This window comes from Triplophysa rosa, linkage group LG16, assembly GCF_024868665.1.
Source record: "Triplophysa rosa linkage group LG16, Trosa_1v2, whole genome shotgun sequence".
NCBI classification, from domain to species: domain Eukaryota; kingdom Metazoa; phylum Chordata; class Actinopteri; order Cypriniformes; family Nemacheilidae; genus Triplophysa; species Triplophysa rosa.
The window spans coordinates 17,056,363-17,082,020 of NC_079905.1; the positions used below are offsets into that span (position 1 = coordinate 17,056,363).

General features: G+C 36.4%; 1 protein-coding gene across 1 annotated transcript; it reads left to right on the plus strand.

The window, feature by feature from the left end:
• Positions 1–3,703: 3,703 nt before the first annotated feature.
• sacm1la (SAC1 like phosphatidylinositide phosphatase a) lies at positions 3,704–25,433 on the plus strand. The gene is made up of 20 exons (XM_057355222.1): positions 3,704–3,759; positions 7,957–8,054; positions 12,769–12,843; positions 12,942–13,069; positions 15,744–15,893; positions 16,588–16,647; positions 16,771–16,804; positions 17,994–18,095; positions 18,703–18,788; positions 18,896–18,982; positions 19,100–19,168; positions 19,265–19,344; positions 19,443–19,541; positions 19,729–19,867; positions 21,881–21,950; positions 22,043–22,115; positions 22,194–22,287; positions 22,372–22,464; positions 22,606–22,663; positions 22,804–25,433. Exons 1-20 carry the CDS (start codon positions 3,731–3,733, stop codon positions 22,938–22,940), a joined length of 1,761 nt encoding a protein of 586 aa, XP_057211205.1. The 5' UTR covers positions 3,704–3,730; the 3' UTR covers positions 22,941–25,433.
• Positions 25,434–25,658: the final 225 nt, after the last annotated feature.

Here is a 25,658-nt window from a genome sequence, read left to right on the forward strand (position 1 = left end):
AGTTCACGAAAACTTACTAGTGAAGAGTGTTTTGAAAAGGAACACCTTTACTGTTTTGTTGCATAATGGACACATAATCATTGTTTACTATTATATTATTCTAGAGCAACAATGTAACAAAACATTATTTGCTCTTGGAAGACAGCATGATAGATCACGCTGTTCACTGAACAAATGTAGTTGAACTGAAACGAGTAATGCAGGGCAGGAAAAAGATTTTGAATACAACAATGTTCAAAGAAAAATGTATGCTAATTGATCTGTCACAACATGCAAGCATCTATGCATGCATTCCACCAAGATACAGTGTGGTGGACTAAAAAGGTTAACGCTTTATATTGATGGTTTGTTTTAATTTGCCTGAATCTGTATAGAATTGGGGACCTTTGTAGGCATATTGGGAATGTATCTTTGAGACATTTAATTTTGCATGTACACCCATATGTAAAATAAATTATTTGAGTGTTTTAATAAAGCTATTACATGTTGTACAGATGTATTATTGTTTTTGTCTTATTGCTAAATACATATTTTGTATTTTATAAATATATGGCCATACATGGTTCGTGCATATATTGCAGAATATTGAAAAATATAAGCACTAGATTCCCATATATGGAAATATATTATTTCATATATCACATTATATCATCCAGTATATTCACATATATATTTTTTTCGTAAGGGTAAATCTATTGTATTGCATTAATCCAGAATTCATGGCCAAAATGGCCAAATATCTTTTTTCCAGATGAAATGAGCACATTAGCAGCGCATTTTAATCTGGATTTCTCCGATAATTGTCGATAGTGTTGGATTGGTTACATTTCTCACAGTGCAAATGCTCCAAAGAGGTTTTTCCCCAGCTCTTCTTCGACTTCTGTAAACTTGCTGGGGCGGGTCGTCAAAGTGAACAATTTAATTTTTCACTAATTTCAGGCCACCTTGAAAGAACGCCTGAATGGTTGTCTTTCCACTCCAGGGAGTTTCCTTTAAAATCTCCTGCTGAAGGAAAATTCAGAAAACACGGTCAACATGAATACCAACTCAAGGTGTACAATACAAGTCAGAGTGTTATGTGGCAAACATGGTGGTGGAGGTGTATTGGATTGGGGTGGTTTTAAAGGCAGGGAAAGTTGGAGACTAGTTCCAGGTGAAAGAACCTGGAATATTCAAGATATTCAAGAATATTGAACAAACTTGGCTACCATATTTCAGCACCTTACAATCCCATCTGGAGCCAACTTTACCACCACACAACAAGACGATGACTTAAAACATACATCCAAGCTCTGCAAGTATTATTTACAGAGCAAACAGCTGGCTGGAGTCATTTTTGGCGTACAGTATTTTGATGGGCCATATCTTTTATTTGTATTTATATTGTTATTTCTTCAGTTTGTTAAATAATGTAGTTCGCTGCACATATGAACATACACACGTCTCTCAAAAACAAACAAACAAAAAAATACTGTGAAACTTTTGATAGGCTACTGTCATTTTTACATTTTGCGTTTAGAACTTTTTGGACTCTTGTAACCAAAAAATTACATAATTACATCAACTTTTTGGGAAAAATTGTCTGTGTCATAACATGTGGTGATGTAGCACTTGTAACACTTGATAACACAGTGTTAAAAAAACTACTTTTTTATTCCAGTGTGTAGACTCTGCTGGGTAAAATGATGCAAGGCCCACCACCTGAGAGGCTGTAGAGAGGTGAAAGATCTGTACACTTCAGCAGCATGAAACTGGAGAATTGAAAACTAACAAATGGTTCCTGTGGTCACATTTCAGTAGAATTTGTGCTGGGTGATCAACAAGGTAAAGCCCCCTTTTGACTCGGCTACATTACTTTTTCTATTTTAGCTTATTATTTGGGTAATTGAGTAAATATAAAATAATATCCTTTTTGTTTTTTATACATCGTTTTACTTTTTTCTTCATGTAGAGCTGCTGATACTGAAAGTGTTATTGTCTCTCCAATATGACATTATAAACTCTTTTACAATATTCTCAGCCTATATAAAGGAAGTGAAACTGGATTTTGGCCTAGATTGGAAAATAAGACAAACCTCAAAAGGTTTGGTCATGCTGTTGTCAGAGGACACCCATCCTTGGATTCATAACATGACGTAATTCATGACAAAGCCATGTGACAACTGTCTTTCTCCATATGCGGCATCATGGCATGAATGTCTTCATAAGACTCCCACACATGTATTGGCACAGACTAACAGTGGGACAGTGATTGTACTTGTACTTAGGTGTTAAAAGAAGTGGAACATAGACGGGGAATTTTAACATCTGACTAATCACAAAACTTTTCTGACTAATCTCATATTCATTTAACAAATAACAGTACTCTTATACACAGATTGTTTGGTTTTGCACACCCATCCGACAGGTATTCATGGAGTAGGTTTTTTTTGTGGCTTTTTCTCGATTTGCAATGTGCTGTACAATGGTCTTACAATTATTTTTTTTACAATTAAAGCTTATGAATGTCATTGAAGATAACAACCTCAAAAAGTCAACTCATTGTTTGTGATATTTTTTGGTCTGAATGGTTTGCTCAAGTTTGTTGATCCTAATGTTTTTAATAGCGCTGCTCAATGAAGACCTTCCTGTAACATGCTTTGCAACAACTACAACTGTCTTGACCTGATTTGACTTCAGGGTTGACTTCCTGTTGAGGGTTTCCTTCCTTCCTTCCTGAAACTAGGTTTTCTCACTCTCTTTTACTTACCTTTGTGAGTGGGGGGCTTACCGCCCGTATCTCTGACTCATGTCTGTGTTGGGATAGTGGGTGGGGGACTATGATAAAATCACACTCCCTAAATAGTCAAAGACTTTGGGAATTTTTTATAATGATTGTTTGAATAGCTGTGGAAAGCATATACACGCTGACACAAAGGTGAACCTCCAACAAGTCTCCAAACCTACATACTTTTTTTCTGAACAGTGTTTCTCAGTTTTGCAATCCTGCGCAAATGATTATTTCCCGTCTTTTTTATCCTGTCAAAGATAATCGTTTCTGGCAACTTTGTAGTCATGCACAACCATTTTATCAGTTAGTCCTCTATATACATTGCATATTTTTTCAGATGAAGGCTTCAATGAATGGCTTCAATATGGCCCTTCTCTCAAAATTCTATGTATATTCTATAGTTAAACTTTTTATATGTCATTGTGTTCTTTTGTGAAAACATAGATCGCAAATGGCAAAAAAATAAAGTAAAATAAAATAAAAAATATTAAAAATGGGGATTTAGCTGGAATACTAAGTGCCTTAATTGGCAGAGTGGACAGACAAAAAAAATATTATATTCTTGTTTTGAAGTAAACGTTATTTTATTATATGATTCAAAATATTATAAGTGCTTTATTATTTTAGTTTTTTAGTATTTCCCTTTATTGCTAGTCACATTATGATCAATAAGCAAGACAACCACTTCCATATCAAAATATGGTATATTGCAATTTGTTGTGCGAGTAACAAATAGGATAGACGAAATAAACAATAAAAATAAAATAAATTATATTAAATCTGTTATGAGATCATCATATAATACAAATACCTTTTAATCTTCACAATTATTTGAGTTTTTACCATAATTTGGATGCTAACGAGGCAACCGTCACCTTATCGACTTAACCGGAAGCCGCGCCCTTCTTTCGCCACTCCCACATATACGTCACCGCGGATTGGCCAAACCCGGAAGTGAAGATGGCGACCGCCTACGAGAGGTTCAATCTGTAAGTTGAAACTTTTATTTGAGTACAGCGACATTTAACCACGAACACCCGTTCAGTTTCACTTTAGCGAAGGTCAACTCGTGTAAAAGCGGCGTCTCTGGCCACTGTCAGCGAGTGGTATCGTCTGTATAGGACAGTTTACAGCTCGTGCAGGTTAAGCCGTTCGTACAGTGTGTTGAGATCATGGGCTATAACCTGTGTCTTAAAAAAGCACTCGACAACATTATGAACACAGTAAACACATGAATCGAATCTTTATACATCTGTATCATTTATACATATTCTGTATCAGTGTCGGCTGTGATGGTTTACAATGCTGTCTGAGTAGTCAGCTCATAGGGTTTTTAGACAAAGTCATGATGTATTCACACTTGTGTATGTGACATGACTCTGGTCTGAGTTTGGGGTTACCGACTACCTCTGAATATACCGCATAACTTTCAGATATTGTGAATTAGTGATCATACTAAACAAATTTTAGGATGATGATGTGAGAGCTTTTGCTTTGTGTAGAGCTATGAGTGTAAAGTTGATATCACGCACTTTATCTCTTTAAAACCAATGTTATGGAAATGTGCATAGTGATAATAAAGTATTATGGTTTGAGCAGGTCTAATATTTTATATCTCTGTTCAGTAATATTTTAAAAATCATCATGAAGTTTTCTTGAACGACAGGAGAATAACCAGCAGAGAATGGAATGTCACCAGCCCTTTACCTTTCATCCGATTTCAACATGACACTGATGGGTGTTACACTGGTCTGTATTGTATTGTAGTTATGCAGTTAAATGAGTTTTAAACAAATAGCCAAAAACAGGGTTTGCACACTGAAAACACACAATTAGACCAAAGAAGGTCTACATCCACTCGTATGTGAAAAAGGTGCAGAGTGTCTTAAAAACTGACCAAAGATACTTTTTTCAGTTTGCTTTTTTTGTTAGATATTATTATTTTATTCTATGCACCTGCGTTCTTCTTTATTTTTTTATTTTGTTAAATAATTTTTAAAAGTTTCTAAATGAATAAATCTCACAAGTACGTTGTTGACCAGAAACTGTATAAAATAAAAAATAAAATAAAGAAGCTATTATTAAAGAAAATAAGCCTGTTTTTCATGGTAGGTAGCAGTATTTTAAATGAAACCTTTTTGCTTCTAGATGTTTTGGTTTTGATTTGTTTGTAAATCTCATTATTCTCAACGATGAATGCCATGAGTTTTTCATTACTGTAATATTACTCGATGATTAAAAATGTAATTAATTAAAACAAATATTGGCATTTGGTACAATGTTTCATGACATTGCTTCCAGTTTTGGATTATGGTATCAATTTGTTTTTTACAATTATAGTAATTAACTTAAACACTGTGTGTCCTGCTTAGGAGCAGCCCATTTCACAATAAACCGAACATTGCCAGTGGTGGTATTATAATTAAAAAATACATGCAAATAAAAATACATTTTATTTTATTTTGAATATTGGAGAAATGTTGTAACTAGTTCTCTGACTGAAATAAAATGATTATTTACACATACCTAAAAATAGGGCCGCAGGATAATTTATCGTGATACCACTAAATCCTATTGTAATCGAGCTGGCTGCGATATATGGGAGGCAAATCCTGCCAAATTTAAATAAATAAATTAAACGATGAAAATGAAAACCAGATTAGCAATTTCATTATACACAACTGCGTGCACAATTATTTCATTTTCATTTTTACACTGACAGTGCGTTGTCCCTGTCAAATTGAAAAAGAAAATGCAATTGGTGATTTGACATTTCATTTTCACTAAAATCTCGAGGCAAGACTGCCAATTTGAAAATGAAAAGGCAAATGTGAAAAATAAATTGTAAAAACATTTTTTACAAAGGTTTTATTAATGTTCACGCAATAATACTGACACAATTCAAATAAAAATGTAAACTTTGATTTTCATTTTATTTTCTCTTCTCTTTTATTTCATTTTCGTTTTCATTTTCTTTTTCTTGTTCACAGTCATGCAAATTACATGTTAATTAGTGGGTGTGGACGAGCGTCTGCATTACTGGGAACGCCCACAAAAAACGTCATATCCGTTTATTCGAACGAACGTGTGTAGACCTTGTCAGGCGCTTGGCCTTAGCGCTTTGTAATGATGACGATGACTGTTCCTGGTGCAATACCGAAAATTGTTGTGTGGTGTACTGCATCTCTGATAAGTTAACAGACGAACAAACTAAAGCATTGGAGAGCCCGTATCTCTAGCGTGCCCTGAAACATGCCGGAGCGCGATTGTCCCCACTCCGCCGCTGACCTGCGCTCACACTGTACTTTACCATCCGCACCCGAGCAAGCTATCATCATTACACTGTGACTGCTTTTAAGAACACATAAACAAAGCGATCTTTCTCAGCACAATAGAATCCATCGTAGTGTTCGGTTTGAGGTTGATAAGGTGTGTTTAACTTCATGCGCGCTGTGCGCAGACCAATTCGCTTATGGTATCACAAGAGCGGCTCATATGTGTTTAAATCAGCCCCGCGTACTTCATTCATTATGATTATGAGCCAATCGTTATACGAAGCGCTGCACTATGTTATGAAAGCATGTTTTAAATGATGCGCCTGTTTAAATTCCTTGAAGTTCAGCTGTCATACCAAAAAAACATCTAATACGCACAGCACTATTAATTCATTCGAATGGTTTATTTTGTCCCACGGCGCGGTGACACAGGCCTGCACTTATAAGTGTTGTAGGTATTAGATGTTTTTTTGGTATGACAGCTTCATTTTCATTTGACAGGGACAACGCATTGCCAGTGTAAAAATGAAAATAAAATAATTTCATTTTATTTTTCATTTAGGCACATATTGTGCATGCAGTTGTGTATAATGAAATTGCTAATCTGGTTTTCATTTTCATCGTTTAATTTATTTATTTAAATTTGGCAGGATTTGCCTCCCATAGCGATATGCAATGTGTCTTTTTTTTTATGTGTAGCTTGTCCGTGAAGCACAGGCTCTGGGATCAGTAGGAAATGCTGCTCGATCTAAAAGCAGTGCGAGTTTGAGTCGCTTATAATGTGCATTTGAAAAAGCAACACCCGTCAAACATGATCATTATAAATATACTTTATTATCATCAAAATACCTGATGAGGCTTGAGGAACAGTGATAAAAAGATGTCCATAGGCATTTCCTAGATTCTAGACCGTGTTATGGTCTTCTTCTGCGGTGCGCATTTGGAGTTTCCACACGAGAGCGGCTTTCGGATGCAGCAGCATTTTCCCGTACTTCACTCAAAAGCTGTGCATAAATCACGTGATATTTATCGTCGGTTTATCGTGACAGCCCATACCTAAAAATATGCATTTACTCATTTTATTTTCCAAAGCTGAATTTGATCATATATAGTGATTACACATCAAGTTCATATTGATAAAATGTTAATGTGCCTTTTTTCTGCACAGTTTTATAAATCTTGTGACTTTGGCAAAACTGTGGGTTGTGGTCACGGAAATCTGCAGGCTAAAGATGAACAAGACCACCAAAACGTCTTACGATCGTGTCCACCCACCACCCTTTATCATCAAACCACACAGTGAGCCATCCAGTAAATTTCATGTGACAGCACATTCCACAGTCCTATTGCGCAGTCGCGGTTAATGGAACTAAAGGTTAACCGTGCGACTGCTTAATGCCTCCCTGGCTGCAAGAGCATCAGACAAGTGCACAGAAATTGTGGCTGCTCAGCATTTTGGCAAGGAAGGAAGGAAGAGTCGAGCCATAAAAGTGGGGCAGGGACATAAGACTTGTTTGCGAAACAGATTCTCAAATTTGTCACGCACGCTGTCAAAACTTGCATGATGAAGCGGTTTTTGATAATCCAGTGCTATTTGTAATTTCCTCCAAGAGGAAAAATATGCATAACAGAAGTAGTATTGTGATTTATGAGTGCGGAGAATCTGCTCTCTCCAGATGGCTTGAGACACGACGTAAACTTCTAAAAGATGAATCTAAAGTTTCTGAAAACACAGTGTCATGTTGATATCACCACTAAATCAATGGTATATTTTATTCCTCCTAAGTTCTTCCTAATATCTGCTCAACATTCGACATTAGTATTTGGTTAATTGCCATCGTTTATGTTCGAGTTAATGTTTTTCAAGTCAGAACTGATCTCCTCTCTGTTCGGCCTGCATTATTTTCACAGGCACGCAACACCTGAGAAGTTCTACATTGAGGCCTGTGATGATGGTGCTAATGATGTGCTGGTTATTGATCGGGTGTCCACCGAGATGACCCTCGCAGGTAGGATATGATTGCACGGTTAGATAGAAAGCCGCAGCATATGAATCAAGATTTGAAATGATTTGTAGCTGTGATCTGGTTTCAAAGATGAATAACTTTCTGGCTCCTGAATCCAGCTGTTTTGAGGGCACCGAACCTGAAAATGTTTTTGGGTTAAATACGTTAAGATGTCCCGATCAAAAGAAATGTACAAAGGTGATTTTATGTCCATAGAAAGCACATTAAATGTAAGTAAAATGTCTATTTTAAGTTTTTGGAGAATAAAATGTCAACATTTGTAACTATTGGTATTGGCCGATAATACAATTTATGCTGATATATTAAAGCCGATAAATCATTTCCTCTTGCATGCTTCTCGCAGTTAAAATACAGTACAGTACTGTCTTGCTGTCGTGATCATTCACTGCTATTAGCAAAACATTGCTGATGTAGGTACAGTATTTATGAATGTGTAAATTATAGGAACAGAAGCATATTGTTTGAATCAGACTGCTGTCTGAATGCTTTCTGTCTTGAGACCTGTTAGACGTGTGGCTATTGAAAACATTTTTCTGGAAGAACATCTATAATTTTGTTTATTAAATATACCTGAAAAGTTTGAAGGTTAAAGAATCGTTAACTAGTGTAAAGTAGGCTTGGTACATGATTTTCAGGGGAAAAAAGAGAACTAATGGTTACCTTGTTTTCCACGGTGAATGTTTTCAAATAAAAGCAGTTGTCCACTTTTTGCCTTTTGTTTCAGTCTTAGGGAATTTTATATTAATATTTAGATACTGTATATCGGCCAATATATCGGTTATCGGCTTACGATGTTAAATAATTATCCATGTAAATAAGACACCTCTGCCTACATTTCTGCACAACGTGAAATATGTAGCTCCAGGTACAAATCGCTGCATCTTTCGAGTGGAATGTCCACTAGAGGCACGTTTTTTCTCCGTTCTAATGTGTTTTATTAAAAGTTACGAAGCAGACACATGCACAAAGTAAAAAGGTTAGAGCACCTAATCGTATGCTTTGTAACCTTGAATGTACCTGCATCAACACGGAGAAAAACCCATGCGCCACTAGTGGACATTCCACCCGAAAGATGCAGCGATTTGAACCTGGAGCTACGTATTTCGGGTTATGCAGAAATGTAGGCAGAGGTACATGTTTGCAATGAGCCTGTGTTGCAATTATCGGTTATCGGCCAAAATTTACATATCGGTGCATCCCTGTTTGTAACACAATATTTATGTACAAATTCAAACAACCACGCTTATTCTGACTTGTACATATACAAATATATAAAAGAATAAGGGAGCATATTTCAAAATAGCAAATTCAAGTAAAAAAGGTTTTGACAATGGGCAAAACCTATAGTGGCAAATAAAAAAAATGTCGTAAATTGATTTTTGTTGTAAATGTGCCTGACAAGATTGTTACACTGAATGACATTTTAGTGGGTGTCTTTTGTAAATCAGGGGAAAATGTATGATTTTTATGTTTTTGCTCAGAAAAACAAAAATGCAATTAAAGGAGAGGTTTCTTTCTACTTTTACACATATGTAATATAAATCTTAGGGGTCCACAGAATGTGTCTGTGAAGTTTCACCTCAAAATACACCGCAGATCTTTTATTATACCATGCCCTAATTGCCCAGTTTTGCATGTGAGGAGAAGCGCGCTGTTTTGGTGTGTGTCTCTTTAAGTGCAAATGAGCTGCAAGTCTCCGCCCCCTTTTCACAGAAAACTCAGCCAGGGCTTAGAGTCTGTGCTTCCATCGACAAAAGAAGGGTCACATAAAGCGAATGAGAAACGCTGTTTCCGTCTTTAAACACCAAACACATTGTTTTCTAAAAGCGAACAGACTCCTAACAAAGGCGTTATGTTTTCTACATGCGAAATTACACATGACAAACCGGTCGCGTGTTTACAGACCATACACACTGCTTTCTATAAGTGAAAGTACCCATGACAGACCCATCGCGTGTTTACAGACCATACACACTGCTTTCTATAAGTGAAGATACTCAAGACAAACGCATCGCGTTTTCTCTAAGTGAAAGTAACGTTACACAGGACAATCCCGTTGCGTGTTTACAAGCCATACATATTGCTTTCTTTGCGTAAACGGACAAATGTTTTACAATAACTTTTTACCTACTTTTAAGTTGCCACAGGTCCCTGAGGTCTTACTTAAAAAATAACGGTACTTACAATGTCTTTATTTGCAGCTTTGCCTCGTTCAGTCTGGTGGATTTCCATTGAAAACAAAATAAATCCATTGCTCTCCTGTCAGGCTGGGAACAGTGCTCTGTGCAGCCAACAACACAACACTTAGCATGCTTTGCTTACTTTTGCCATGGTGTCGGAACTAATTCACATATATTGTCTATATTGTATATTGTGTTTTTGCTGTTTTGTACATTGCCTATTTCTATATTATTGTATATTATTATTATTTTTATTTTTTTTCATCTGTGTTCTGTCCTGTTGCTGTCTTTCTGTTGCACTGTGGAGCTTCTGTCACTATAACAAATTCCTCGTATGTGGAAACATACTTGGCCAATAAAGCTCATTCTATTCTATTCATATGTCAAAAATGGCGGCAGCACCATGGGTGGACACGTTCAGAAAAAGGGCCGGTAATATTATAATAAGAACGACTACCTACGTCAGAAAGCGAGCGACATCTGAACGGCTTGTTTTCTCACAGGCTTGCAGAGATAGGCTCACATAAACAAAGTTACTAGATTGTCATTTTTCACATTTTCTGAGTTGGTAGATGCACCAGACACCCGATTATAGCACTTAAACATTGAAAAAGTCTTTTCGTGAAATGTCCCCTTTAAATTAAACAGAAAACTTTTTTAACAACAACAGTAAAGCAGTATGACACTTATTGATTTTTATGCTTAAACCCTTTTTTTGAAAGTAGAGCCGTTTTGAAAGTAGAATTAATTTTGAGATTTCTCTTATATAAAGAGTACTTTATACAGAAAGATTTATCCATTTATAGTTATGATATTTAGACATTTATAGATTCACTTATTTTACTTATCTATCGTTCTTTTATTTTTTAATTTATTTTATAAATGTTCAATTAATATCTGGTGATATGAAGTGTCATGGGTGGAGCACAGAAAATAAGACTGGTCATCGTTACATTGGAAATTACTCACAATTTCCTCTTTATTAAAGATTCATACAATTTTATCAGTGCTGAGCTCATTCAAAGACGACGCAAAGACCTCACTGTTAACCTCTGTGGTAACCCCCAATACACAGAATTCTTGACATTACAAAGCATTAAACATGAGCAAATATGTCATCTTAGTTAGTTTAAAATAATTAAATAAAAAAACACTTGACTGTCTGAAAGAACTTTTCTTTTTCAGTTCTGTGCTAAACATACTGGAGATTTCTCTGCCCAAACATTGTAACATTAAACTCTAAAAAAAAAAAAGCTCTGTTAAAAGGATGGGGTCAAAAAGGAACGAACTCAGACGTTGGGTTAAATTAACCCAGACAAGTTTATATGAATTGTTTATATTTGATCCAACAATAGGTTAGAACAACCAAGCATAAGTTAAGTCTAGGGTTGGGAATCAAAAATCAATTCCAAATTTGAATCGGAATCGAATGGTTAGGAATCCGATCGGAATCGAAAAAATGGGAATCGGATAATTGAAATTCAATTCCTCGTATCAGTTCCTGTGTGCGTATCTTCAGAAATGTGCATGTGTGAACTTGTGAAAAAGCACAGGAATGAAACCATTTAGACAAAAAAAGGTTCTTCTATTGTATCGTGAAGCACATTTATTAACTGTACTGAGAAAGCTTTAAAAAAATTAATTCAAACTCAATGATTTTTGTTTTTCGTTTTTTTTAGGTTTTTGCATTCACAGCTACATATATGCTTCACTGTCGAAGTGGAACAGTATGTACAGTGATCTGAAATGATTGTTAAATACAGTTTAAACGAATGCAAAAGTAGGCTTTAAAGAAAGTTTTTTTGTAATTTTTATTTCTAATATAAAATAAAAGTTTGAAAAACAATTTCGCACGCACACACACACACACACATAATAAAAAACATTTAGTTTTTTTCTTTATTTGTTGTGACGACACATATATTATTCTTCACTAAAGATTACTTGTTACATGCAAAAACATGAAACTGTCTAAACTCTTTCTGGTTAGTTATTTGGTTATGCTAGTTTAAATATTTGAACTAGACCATTTTTTGCTGCAGGGTTCATGTTTCAGATGGCTGATGTACATTGTAAACAAGCAACATTTATTTGAGCTTAGCAGAGAAAAACCCCTGCCGAGTGCTTTTATACATTGCAGAAAACAAGACGACTCATTAAATGTAAACTTTACTGTCTCTGGGTGCTCTTGATAAATTAAACTTTCAGAATTGAAATTCAATAGCAAAATAGTTTTTTTAAAAACATTTTTGTTGCAATGAGAAACTTATGCAAACGTATGCAAAATAACAACTGCAATGACTGTAAACATGAGAGTTCAATCTGTTAAATATAAATGAAGAACGGTATTGTAGGTCACATCTTAGTTCTCCATCAGTGTTATTTTATCACTACTGACATTTTATGTTTGAGGTAGTTGCTGTGCTCTTTGTTTGCTCAATGTTCACTTGACTACATTTATGTTCCTAATCGGCCTCGTCCATCCACATAAAACAGTATTTTTGTTCTTTTTGAAGGTGTGAAGGACATCCCCCCATCTGGCATAACTAGGCCCATTTGTGGAATCATGGGAACTATACGTCTGGTGGCTGGTAGGTTTCCCCTTTTTTATTTTTCGAATTCCGGTGTTCTATTTTATTGCATACGCAATATACCTCGTCACCACAATGCATTATCTTTCTTTCTTCAGGTATGTACCTCATAGTCATCACCAGGAAGAGGAAAGTGGGCGACCTGTTTGGCCACACTGTGTGGAAAGCGCTGGAGTTTGATGTGATTTCTTATAAGAAGACCATCTTGCACCTCACAGATATTCAGGTCATCAAAGTCCCTTACCACAACTTTCAGTCAAACGCTGATGGTTTTAACACCTCCGGGCCGTAAATGTCATAAGATGTTTGATGATTTGTCTAGTGCGTTTAAATCACTGAAGATTTTTCCTGCCTTGAACTTTTAGCTTTTTCCATGTACAGTTTACTCAGAAGTGCGCTCTCAGCTAGTGAAAACGAGGCGTTCTCGTACAGTAAATATTTAATTTGGGCCCACGCTCGGATATCTCATTACGCTGTTGCATACGTGGTGCATTATTGAACAAGGCTAAGACTCCGGCTGAAACATCTGCCTTGGATGCAGCATGTGAACGGTCCAGTAATGGGCACTAGAAGTGTTTCATCAAGACATTGGAAGTTCACAAGAGCCTTGACTGGAGGTGGACCAAGTGTACCAATAAAGTACACTACACTTCCAAAAGGTTTGGTGTAAGTGTAATGTGAAGTGGCTGCTATGGATTGCAGTGCTCATAAGGGACCGGCATGAAAGTGTCACACTTTACTAATTCGCTGCCCATCCTCATTTTGGAAATTGAGCAATGAAGTTTTAAACAGTACCTAGTTTTTGCATTCATTGTCTGCTTTGTGTAGAGCAAGGTTGTGTGGCGGACTGGTTTTGGCAAATTGGTTACTGGTGTGTTTTATGCCATAGAATAAAACTTGATGTTTTTGTTAATCACAGACCTTATTGAAGGCATTTACCCCAAAAACCATCAACTTTGGGGCAATGGGACCGGAAATGCTAAAATGCTAACTCGCTTCTGGGTTTTGCATGCATCAAATACCTTTCACTGGCTGAGACCTTGGCTAGGAATTTGCATGGGTAGTAAAGCTTTGCCTTTTCTCTTTGAACGAATGAACTAAAGTGTGTGACCCATTCAAGCAGATGAACTCTTCCGAAATTTGCTTTCGAAAATACAATTTACGTTTCATCAACAGACAAAAACGCAAAAAGATTGCTAGCAAACAGATTGTAGCACTATTAAAAACTATAGAACACCTCAACAACAACCTAAAAATTGAATAGCAAGCCACTAAAAAACACTGTCAGCACCTTAAAGGGGAGGTTCACATTTATTCACCCTCATGTCATCCAAAATATCTTCTTTTGTGTTCCGCAGGAAAAAAGTCATACAGTAAATGATGAATGAATTCTTATTTGTGTGCGAACTACACTGAAAAAAAAATATTTTTGCTACTTGTCCATGTCCAATTTACTTAACTTAAGTTAAGTCAACATAACTTTTGGAAAATTTGGTCACAACATGATTTTTCATGTTTAGTCATATAACTTAATCCATTCATGTTGGGACAACATAAAGGAGTTGTGTTGTGTTAACATAAAATTGTTACAACTGGGCAGAGGACTTATATTTCCCAGCATGCTTTGCATATTACTGCATTTTGAGTTATTTTCTTAAATAAATGTTATTTTATGCATTTTTCCGTGAAAAGAAACACTTGTTAGTGTTTAATGTTAATTTATCTTTAAGATTTTGGAGAGTTTATGCTTTTGAGTTTTGTGGTTACCATTGTTTAGAAAAGCGTCGCCTTTGGTGGGCAATTCTCTTAATGAGTAATGGTTTTTTTTTTGGGCGTAACGTGCAGTAAACCAATCAGAGTCTAATCTCTCATTCCCTTTAAGAGCCAGTTGCGCTCGCGCCATGGCGGATTCGCTACTTACACGGCGGAATTTGCAAGAGCAAAGACTGGTCGCTTCTCTAGAGAGGAAACGCATCTGCTCGTGCCTGAGGTTAAAGCGCGCGAGCAGATCATCTAGGCTTACATGACAAGCCGGATTTTTATCTTTATGTACACAATAATAATCTTTTACATTGTAATCCATTTATTTTTTATATTTGGCATGTTTGTGTGCTGCTGCGCTTCCCTCTGTGTAGTATGTAAAGTTAAAGCGCGTTGTGTGGACCCGCCCAGAGGCGCATTTTCTACTAATGCGCTCTTTATTTAAACAAAAAAAAGATTGTGAGGAAGATTTTCAGTTCCTCAAAATAGCAACGTGCCAACAATGCTGCTGAGCACACCTCTTTTTTAGACCAACACGCCCATGGGCGCACAAATGAATGCAAATGCATTTGCTATTTAAACAACGCGGCGAGGACGAGAAAATGAGAACTGCGTCAGGCGGAAACTAGCAAAAACACTCACGCTGCGCCTTGCGCCGCATTGCGCCGGGTGTACAATAGGGCCCAATATCTTCTTCTTGAAGACAAATGAGAGTTTTGTCTGATTATTATTAAAAATGTATAAAATTATAAAATGTTCTTGAATGCCTTCATTGAATAAACTAATTCATAAAATTGTTTTTTTTTAAATGGTTTAATGTAAAATATACATTTTAGCATAATTGAACTTAATCAAGTTAATGATGTAAAACAAAAACAAGACTCTTATTCTGATTCAATTGAACATTAGTTTACTGAAATAGATAATGTTACTTAAATTCAACGTAATCCAGTTATGTGGAACCTGTTGACATAAAAAAGTGAATTAAGTAGAACATATAATTTTTTTGAGTGTAGCATAGCAACGCACTGACAACTCACCATAACATCCTAACATTAGTTTTGCACGAACAAACCCCGCTTACATTTCCTTCAGAAAAATCTGTCTAATTATATTTAACATCTCTTTCCCTCTCACAGATGCAAGACAACAAGACGTTTCTGGCTATGATCAACAACGTGCTCAACACGGATGGCTTCTACTTCTGCACAGACTATGACCTGACACACACCCAGCAGCGGCTGTCCAACACCAGCCCGGATTTTCAGGAGATGAGCCTGCTGGAGAGGGTGAGCCGAGATAACGCTGTGATTTAAAGACTAAGAATATCCACAGCTGGGTGTAGGTTTTTAGCACGCATCACATACAGACAGCCGATCATCTCTTTGCTTTTAAACCTCATATCAACTGTCTCTCATTATATAAAATGATAGCGACGGAGCTGAGGTGGTCTTTTTGTAATCTACTGACATCTGTGCACACACGGTGCTGCCTCTCGCATTGCGTTGTGATGTTTGTCTCTCTCTATGACACAATTTATGGTGTTGCAGTTGGTTTATCTTATGCAAAACCGCAAAAACAGATCACAAATCATTGTGACCCTCTACCTCAACCAAGTCTTTTTTTAATTCAGTGTTTTAAAATAAATGTGCTCCACGATATTTCGTCGGTAATAACTGCTTCTGTGGCAACACACCTAATGCCAAAATGGAACTGTTTACATCATATGTTCTTTCAAAAAGTAGCAGAAAGGCTGTGGTTGTGTTGCATTGCACATCGCAGCATTTTCGTTTTTAGTGTGTGCGAATAGCTCGTCATTGGAAACTGGTGGCGTTGTGCCGGGTTTCATATGTTCAGACTCCCTTAACGTTTTTAAGACCATTAAGTTGAATGTGTTATAGATGACAGTAACTCACTGAACTCTAAAGTTAATCATAGCATCACATTTGACATTGTCTTAACTCAAAATGTGTCTTTTTACAGGCAGATCAGAGGTTTATGTGGAATGGAAACCTTTTAAGGGAAATCATTGAACAGCCTGAGGTATAAATGGCAGTACTTCGTAAAACATGAGAGATATTGAACTACACATGATGCATTAAATAGAATTCAGATTGAAAAGTATATGACGCATTGCAATTCACTGGTTTCTTTTTTCTACTGTAGCTCCACAAATTTGCATTTCCCGTCATCCACGGATGTATCCTTTAAACTAATGTCATGTGGTAAATCGAACAGATTTGTTTGTGGTTATTGGATTTCGTGTTTATAAGTGTTGTCTTTATTGTGTTGAGGAAGTCAGTTTATTGTGCTGCACGTATGTTCATGTTTCATTCAAATTAGGAGTGCAAAGATGCCTTTTATTAAAGCCAAGAATGATTACGAACATATTCTTACCATTATCAGTATTTTTAGTAACTTTGCAATTTTCAGCTACAGTAGAGTGAGACGAGGAAAGTGTTTTTTTATTTTCATTCAGCTGTTAACAACATCAAGTGTGGGAAATTATAGCCGAGCACTAAAGCATCATTTATCAAAATATTCAACTCTTGCTTATGAATTTTGAACAAAGTGGAATGTTTTTCAGTGTATTGTGTAAGAGCTTCCGGTATTTTCCCAGAGGAAGCACACAACGTTTCTCTATTGACTATAGTTCAAATTCTAGTTTAAAAAATCCTTAAAGGAACAGAAAATTCTGTCATCATTTACTCGAGTTGTTCCAAATCTATATAACTTTTTTGTTCTGAGGAACACAGAGAAAGATATTTGGAAGAATGCTTTTAACCAGGCAGTTCTTGGCCACCATTGACTCCCATAGTAGGAAAAATGATAATGGTTGTCACAAGTGCCCCAGAACTGTTTGCTTTCCTACATTCTTCAAAATATCTTCTTTTGTGTTCAACAGAACTAAGAAATTTCTAAAGCAAGTTTCCTACTATGGTTACACTTTATTTTAAGGTGTAATTATACTGAAATGAGTCTGAAATGACTCGGAAGATATACGGAAGTAAATACGATCATAACTTAAGGTTCACGGGGACTTAAACTACATGTACTTACTATAGGTGTGATTTAGGATCAGTAACATGAAATTATGCAGAATTTATAGTCAATTCTATAGTGATGTGAAACAAAGGCACCGTAAAATAAAATTTGACCAAAAATGTTTACCAAATATGACCAATTTTACTTTTGGGAACAAAAAGTGGCCTGTAGCCTACTATAGGTGATACACGGTAGGTTATAATATAAACCCCTCCCCTATTGACACCCCTTTGTACCCCTGTTCCTCAATTGGCCCCCTGATGGATGGCCTTTGTTGAAAATGTGAGTCACCGTCAATATTAAAAGTTGCACTGTTGTTGTTGACACTTAACCAGCTGGTTCAGTTATCGTGATGAAGCCATGCTGCATCAATGGAAAGGTCTTTGAATGGATTCTCATCTCTAGACGGAGCTGTTTCAGAGCTGGGGTGCGTTATTACGTCAGAGGTGAGACATTTCGTTTATCTAGGGATCAAACCAACGACTTCTGCGCCGTTTACGCAATGCCCTCCCAACTGAGAAACATATAGACTGTTTCAAAGTGACAACATAAAGAAACGTTACTGCGCATGCGCGCGTTTCTGGGCTGCCCTTAACTTCCAGTACACATTCACAAACAATAGAGTGCCTGTAGATTATTTCTGATAACAAGCAAAAGAAACCAAGAAGAACCGTTACTTGGCTAAACTTGCCTCTCCAATAGTTTGAATTTAGACTGCAATACCAAGCTCAACCTCTAGATGTCAATGTACCATGCGGTTTCTTTCAATGCGACCGAATTACAGGACCCATTCAACAAATTGTTTATTTAATAAACTGAACATACAACAAAATTCAACAAATTGTTTATTTAATACAATTATTATACTATAAAATAATAATACAAATTAAGATTAACATAGATTCAATTAAATATAAATAGTTATATTATTAGACACTAGCAAACACAAACCGGAAGTTAACTGCAGTCCCGTCGCACGTGTCAGATGAAACGGTCTATACAAAGATTCATACACTTATTTTTCAATACTCATACATTTCTCCCGCACCCCAGGAATTGACTCTGAGGGACATGCTGCTAACTTTGTCGAGACGGAACAGATAGTCCAGTACAGTAATGCCCGGGCGTCATTTGTGCAGGTGGCTATAAATCACTATTGCCCTCAAATGCAAGCATATCTGTTCTTTGACCTCCCATAATTCACTTTATTGATTCGATCCGTGCTCTTTCACTTTCTTTTAAACAGACGCGAGGCTCTATGCCCTTCTATTGGTCCCAGAGACCCAACCTGAAGTACAAACCCAAGCCCCAGATCCGCAAAGACACAAATCACGTAAGAGCTCTTGTGTGATGTCGAGAGAGCGGGTTGTCGTAGCATTTTCAATCTTTTCCCATTACAAATCAGTCGAGAGGAAAGTCACCTTAATACTTTTGTCTGTCATTTCTTTAGATGGATGGATTCAGGAGGCATTTTGAGTCCCAGGTTCTCGTTTATGGGAAACAAGTGATTCTGAATTTGGTAAATAAATTCCTTGTGTCCACTTGTGGGAAAATAACTCGGAATGAAGAAACTTAATGTTGGTAACAGACTTCAAGGTCATTTCTCTGTCTGCAGGTAAATCAGAAGGGATCTGAACTACCCCTTGAACAGACCTTCGCTAAAATGGTCAACGGCATGGAAGACGGACTGATCAAGTACTTGACTGTTTCATTTAACACGTACAGACACAAAGTTCATATGCTGCTTTTTTGTAGCACATTTGCTTTGCTGTGACTCTTGCATCTCTTTTGAGGTACATAGCTTTTGACTTTCACAAAGAATGCAGTAAGATGAGATGGCATCGCCTCCAGATTTTGGTCGACACTGTGGCCGACATGCAAGATGAGTTTGGGTATACATGTTCATTTCTGTCATTCCTACACGCCTTCATTTAATATTTTTCTTATAATGCTATTGGAGAAACAAAGATCAAATGTCTGTAAGTTGTGGGTGGAATGTCGGATATGTGTAATGGGGATGACTGCGGTCTGTGATGATGTCACCAGTTTTGATCTAATTCCTAAGCACTGATTCTGCAGGTACTTTATGCTGGGGTCAGACAGGAAGGTGATGTCAGAACAGTCCGGAATGTTCCGCAGTAACTGTATGGACTGCTTAGATCGCACCAACGTCATTCAGAGCCTGCTGGCCAGGCGTTCCCTACAGAGCCAACTACAGGTGAGATCACAACCTCTCAACCATGCGGCCTGTTAACCATATTATTGCAGCCTGTGCGATGAGATCATCAAAAATATATTTAAAATAGGACTGTCACATGATTAAGAATCCCTTAAACGTTTGTATTTCTGTTTTTTTTTATTGTAGTGCATTGATCTTAAATCTGCTTTTCTTTTATGTTTGTTTTGTATATAAATGCAGTGCTGTTGTGTTTGCAGTTTAAAAAAGTAAATACATTTTGACATGCAACAAAACCTGAATTTCTCTACACAATTACCGTGCCCAAAAGAATTCACAATAAAGTCAAATTCACCTTTAATTTTATTTTGAGTTTCCTCTTATCTGGTCAATAACTCTTAAGAAAGAGACTAAGAAAGTTGGAACCTTTGTGGGAAAGGTGAAAACCAACACTTACTATGTTGGATATTGGCATTTAATTATTTAGAATATTATAATTCAGTGGTTCTCAAACTTTTTCGTTGTAAGGCCCACTTTGTGTTGGGTGCATCGCTTTGCGGCCCCCCCAAATAAAAACTCTTAAACTTTTTTTATTTTTATTAAACCAAAAACATATTCAGTTATACAAAGCTGGAACTTCAATTCTTTTGGTTAGTGGGCTTATTTTTCTGATGTTTGATTGCATAAAATTTATGATAAATTTCATAAAATGCCACAAAATCTGTGGTCCCCCTGTATCCATCTTGGGGTCCCCAGTTTGAGAACCACTGTTATAATTGGTATAGTATTATAACTATATTCATCGAAACATTATCAATCATCAAGGCTATTAATATCACAATCATTGACTATAGTGCGTCACCCCTATTTTCACCTTTATAGGGCACTCATTGAAATACTTAGAAATTCAAAATTTCAACCCTGGAGTGTTATTATAGGTTATTACAAGACTTTTGTGACTTAAAAGAAAAAAAAAAAATGTTGAAAATCAAGGTCAATGAAGTTACCATATTTTCTCCCCAAAACGTTTATATATTTAAAAATATAAGACAGATATATAAAATATAAATAAATCCCTAAAGCATATAGTATAAACTTCATAGAATATTTATTTAGGAACATTTTTCTTTTATTTAGGAACGTTTAGTCTTTTATTTAGGAACACAAACACTCTCTCAAAATCGTGACAGTGAAGTGTAGATCTACTGAAAACAAAGAATATTGACATATAAATTGTAAATATATAACAAGAAGTTAAAAATAGCACTGAGTACGGCTGGTGCCACTTAATTTAGCAGCAGTAAGGCTCACAGTAAAAATACACAAATATATGCCATTTAGGTATAATACTAACTGTAATAACTTGAATTTTCACACTGGATCACTGTATAATGTTATACAAACCTGTGGCAATATTCAATGCATTAATAAATATGATTGCCCTATGTTACAATGCATTATTATTAAACGTATGATTTACTAGATGCATCGGGCGTATGTCTAAAAATGGACACTTTGTCATTTACCTGAACGGGAGGCATATGATCAAATATGACCACACCATTTTTCAGCAACAATGTTCACTAATTTCTAGAAATCCTACGCAAACAATATCTATCTCAACATTAAACACAACTATTCAACCATGTAACGTGTTAGTTTCCTTAACGTATCATTTTTCGTTTCGATGATATTTACGTATTTGTGGGAGTAGGTAGGAGCGCATATCCGTATTTCACAAATTCGGGAATTACGCTGAATTTTAAAACGCCCCCGGCAACTCCTGATTGGTCACATGCCATGATGTCACTATTTGTAACATAGACTGATCTCTATTGATTGACTATGAGACATCGATGCGATCACACAAGTTCTTATGTCTAAATAAATTGAAATATTTGCTTAATTTTTGTTTATTTCTTTAAACATCAAATCTTTTATGATCTATAATATTATCATTTAATTTGTAGAATTTGTTTACAAACAAAAAAACGTCAAACACATCATTCTTAGTTATGTGGTGTCTAAAACATGTGAACCTGTATGTCATTTCAGAGGATGGGCGTCCTCCACGTTGGCCAGAAGATCGAGGAGCAAGCAGATTTCGAGAAAATCTATAAGAACGGTGGGTAAAATTGAAATCTGGATATTCACAATGCCAGCCAAGGCTCAATAAGTCAGTACACAGTAAAAACTGCAGTGTTTTCTTTCTCTCAGCGTGGGCGGACAATGCCAACGCCTGTGCGAAACAATATGCAGGAACAGGAGCCCTGAAAACCGACTTCACCAGGTAATGATCTCGCACTTCCGACAGAATATACATGCAGCGGTGTAAGCGTGACGTTTTGACCTTCACCCTTGACCTCAGGACCGGCAAGAGAACTCACTGGGGCTTGGTAATGGACGGCTGGAACTCAATGATCCGCTACTACAAGAACAATTTCTCAGATGGGTTCAGACAAGTGCGTATGAATTCTCTGTCTTCATGTCCTTCAGTCAGGCTCTGTTCGCCACGCCGAATGTTAAGTAGCGTGCTTTGCCTCCAGGACTCTATTGATCTCTTCCTTGGAAACTATACGGTGGATGAAACCGATGGGCTGATGGCTATGCACATGCAGAAGGATTGGAAGTTCCTCACGGTCAGTGCTTTTTCTTTATTCCTTTAAATGTTAATCGTAGCAAGAGAGACAACCAATTAGAGATGGATGGGGCTGTTAATGGGATTATTGAAGTGAAAAATATTATTTTACATTGCTGTGTCCCTTATTTTTCTCCCGTAGCTTCCCGTTATTATGGTGGTGGCTTTCTCTATGTGTATCATCAGTCTTCTAATGGCAGGTAAGCTCGGACATTATAATGCAATGCAATGTTATATAAAGCGAAACGAAAATGTTCGTGTTATGAAAATGTAGCCTTGTATATAGAAAGTATGGTAAATTGTTGATACAGCGTGGCAAATGATCTGCTCTTCATTTCAGGTGACACTTGGACCGAGACCCTGGCGTACGTGTTATTTTGGGGCATGGCCAGTGCCGTCACAGCTGCCGTCATTATTGTCAATGGACGAGAGTTTGTGGACGCTCCCAAACTGGTCCAAAAGGAAAAGATGGATTGAATGAGACCTCTTCTCCCTTCTCCCCTTCAAATCTCCTCCTCAGTGTCCTCTCAAATGCATCAGGCTTGGAGTTTATACTGACCTGCTCTTCACACTGTTCTTTAACCTCTGTAGAGCAAGGATTCCCATGTCTCCTGCCTCATAGATGGAACCTTTAAAACAACCCGTATGGTCAAACACTACAAATGTCCTTTAAATCATGGGACAGAGTGACCAACTTTCATGAAAATTCCTTAAACTTTACATTTTAGTTGCATCAGTTCAGAATTTCACATGGGTTTCACAAGATCTCAGGCCAGTTAAAGGGACAGTTCAGCTCAACATTCTGTTATCATTTATTCGCTCTCATTTCATTAAAAGCATGTGTATGACTCTTTCTTGTGTGGAACACAAAAGAAGATATTTTGAAAAATGCATCTGTGGTTTCGGGTCCATACAGTGGAAGTCAATGAGGTTTAATGTTGTTCGGTTACCAACGTTCTTCAAAATATCTTCTTTTGTGTTGTTCAGAAGAAAGAAAGTCATACAGGTTTGAAATGACACGAGGTTGAGGAAATGATTTTGAAAAATGTTTCGTTTTTGGGTGAACTTCCCTTTAAGTGTGTTGTGGAAGTTGCATCTTATTTCAAAGGCTGCTATATTGTTACTTCTTAATGATCAGAGTTAGCATTTGGTTTTGATTTTTGGCTTTATTATATTCAACACTGAAATATGTCCATACCGTCTGAGTCTATCGTGACTGATTATTCAAAGATCCATTGAAATTAGATTGTGACACGAGCAAAAGTTATACGAGACAGGTCACCGTCGGTTCGGTCTGTGATTCTGTCCTCTCAAATCTGCCTTACCTTGGTTTATTTTTTGTCCTTTGCGGTGGCAGTTTGGGTTTTAATGTAGTTGCCTTTTGTCCTGCCAGCGTATTTATGGTTTTGTTCTCTCATAAATTATGAAATTGGACAGCTAGGGAGCCACAAGGAGAGGGGGGAAGTTTTAAGCACTGTTTCTTCGTAAGTTTACAGACAGCTGTGTGAACAGAACTTTTCTGTCTAGCCACTTCATGTCTCTTCATGGACCAATAAACACTAAAAGAAAGACATAAACTCACTCTTTAATGGCTTTTTGACTTTTTTCCAAAGTTACCAGTACAGTGGCAGTTCATTAGACAGAAATAGACTTTGTTAATGGCTTATTTCAGAATATCCGCCAATTTGACTTGCACTTTTAATTCACCTGTACTGACAACTGGGGGCGTATATTTGCATCTGATTAAATAATTTAGACAACTTTATGAACATCATATATCAGAAGAAATTCAAAGCATAAAAGGCATTTTCAGCTGTTTTTTAGGTTCACTTTTATGAAGGTGTATTTTATAATGGCTTACCGTTAACCATTTCTCGTCCTTTTACAGAGTAACACGGTTGGTTTTGGAGGTGTTTTGGGGCGGGGGATTTTTGTTCTTTCTTTTTTTTGCTGAGTGGGCTTGTGAATTCTTTAAAGTCTTCCGTTTGAATTTCTTGCTATCATTGAAACTGGACATATTTCCGGAAATTTCAGGAAATGTTCATGTAATTCTGGAATCTTATGTGTGTTTTTGAATCATCTATAAATGGAAATGAAAGTCTTATAGTAAGGTATAGGAGACCAATCTTTATATGAAACAATAATATCGAATTCCAAACATTTATTCTTTTATTTTGTGCAAGGATGAAGAAATGATACTGTTGAACAGAAATGATGCTCAACACTCTGATGTTATAGATCATTCAATTCTGTTTGTTTAATTGTAAATCTGATGTGTAAAATGTACATTGGGAAGAAATTAAGAATATATAAATAAGAATGTTATTGTAATAACGTGCTTTACAGTGCGGTTTACAGTAGCATACTTTGGCAGTTTTGAGTGTGGAGGATGTTGTCATAATCCTATTTTTTCATCACAGGGTTCGATGAATACGGTTTTTATTTTCTTAGATTTCTGAAGCTCTTGTACTAGCAGAGTCCACTCAGTTTGAAGTGTGATATATTGAAGTGTGATATATGACATATGATCAATATTAATTGTGTTTTTGGACTTGATCCTGACAGTGTTTTAAATCATGTTTACTTCTCCCTCTTCCTGTTTATTTATAAGAGTATATTTTAGCATTCCAGCAAGACATTTGATTCATTATGGTCAACTTGTAAAGTGGTCATTGTGAATTCAGTAGAGAACAGTATACTCATCCATGATTTCAAATAGTTTGTGAGACATTACATCATTTAAATAGTGAGTCCTCTAACACTGTTCTAGGTCAGTTACAAAAATGCAGATATCATTTGGGTTAAAGTCATTGGGATGCCAAGTGGCAACTGTGGAATAAATGGTATCAATGAATAAAGTGTCATTTGTTTGGTTTATTTTCACAAGAACGACTGTTAACAGTTAACAATGGTGCAATTTGATTTTTTATCACTAATTATGCGAGCTTGATACTTATGATATCTACGCTTAATAAACAAAATTTTACTCTGAACATGTACTTTAATAATTGAGATGATGTGTATTGTAGTCAATCTCATGTAATGACAATCCATCCCTTCTTTATAAAGAACACACAGAAAACAATTTACGAAAACACTGAAACCATATAGAGCATAAACATTTATTTATTGATTTGCAAATACATATGCATATGCCTGGAAGGTGTTTATTTTAGCCAAACTATACAATGAATT

Bases quoted from the DNA above. Each gene is read 5' to 3' on its own strand.
- sacm1la (XM_057355222.1), top strand. From the start codon at position 3,731: ATGGCGACCGCCTACGAGAGGTTCAATCT. The intron at 8,055-12,768 runs GTAGGATATGAT...TTCTTTTTGAAG, and splicing joins CACCGAGATGACCCTCGCAG to GTGTGAAGGACATCCCCCCA. The intron at 22,465-22,605 runs GTCAGTGCTTTT...TTTCTCCCGTAG, and splicing joins AGGATTGGAAGTTCCTCACG to CTTCCCGTTATTATGGTGGT.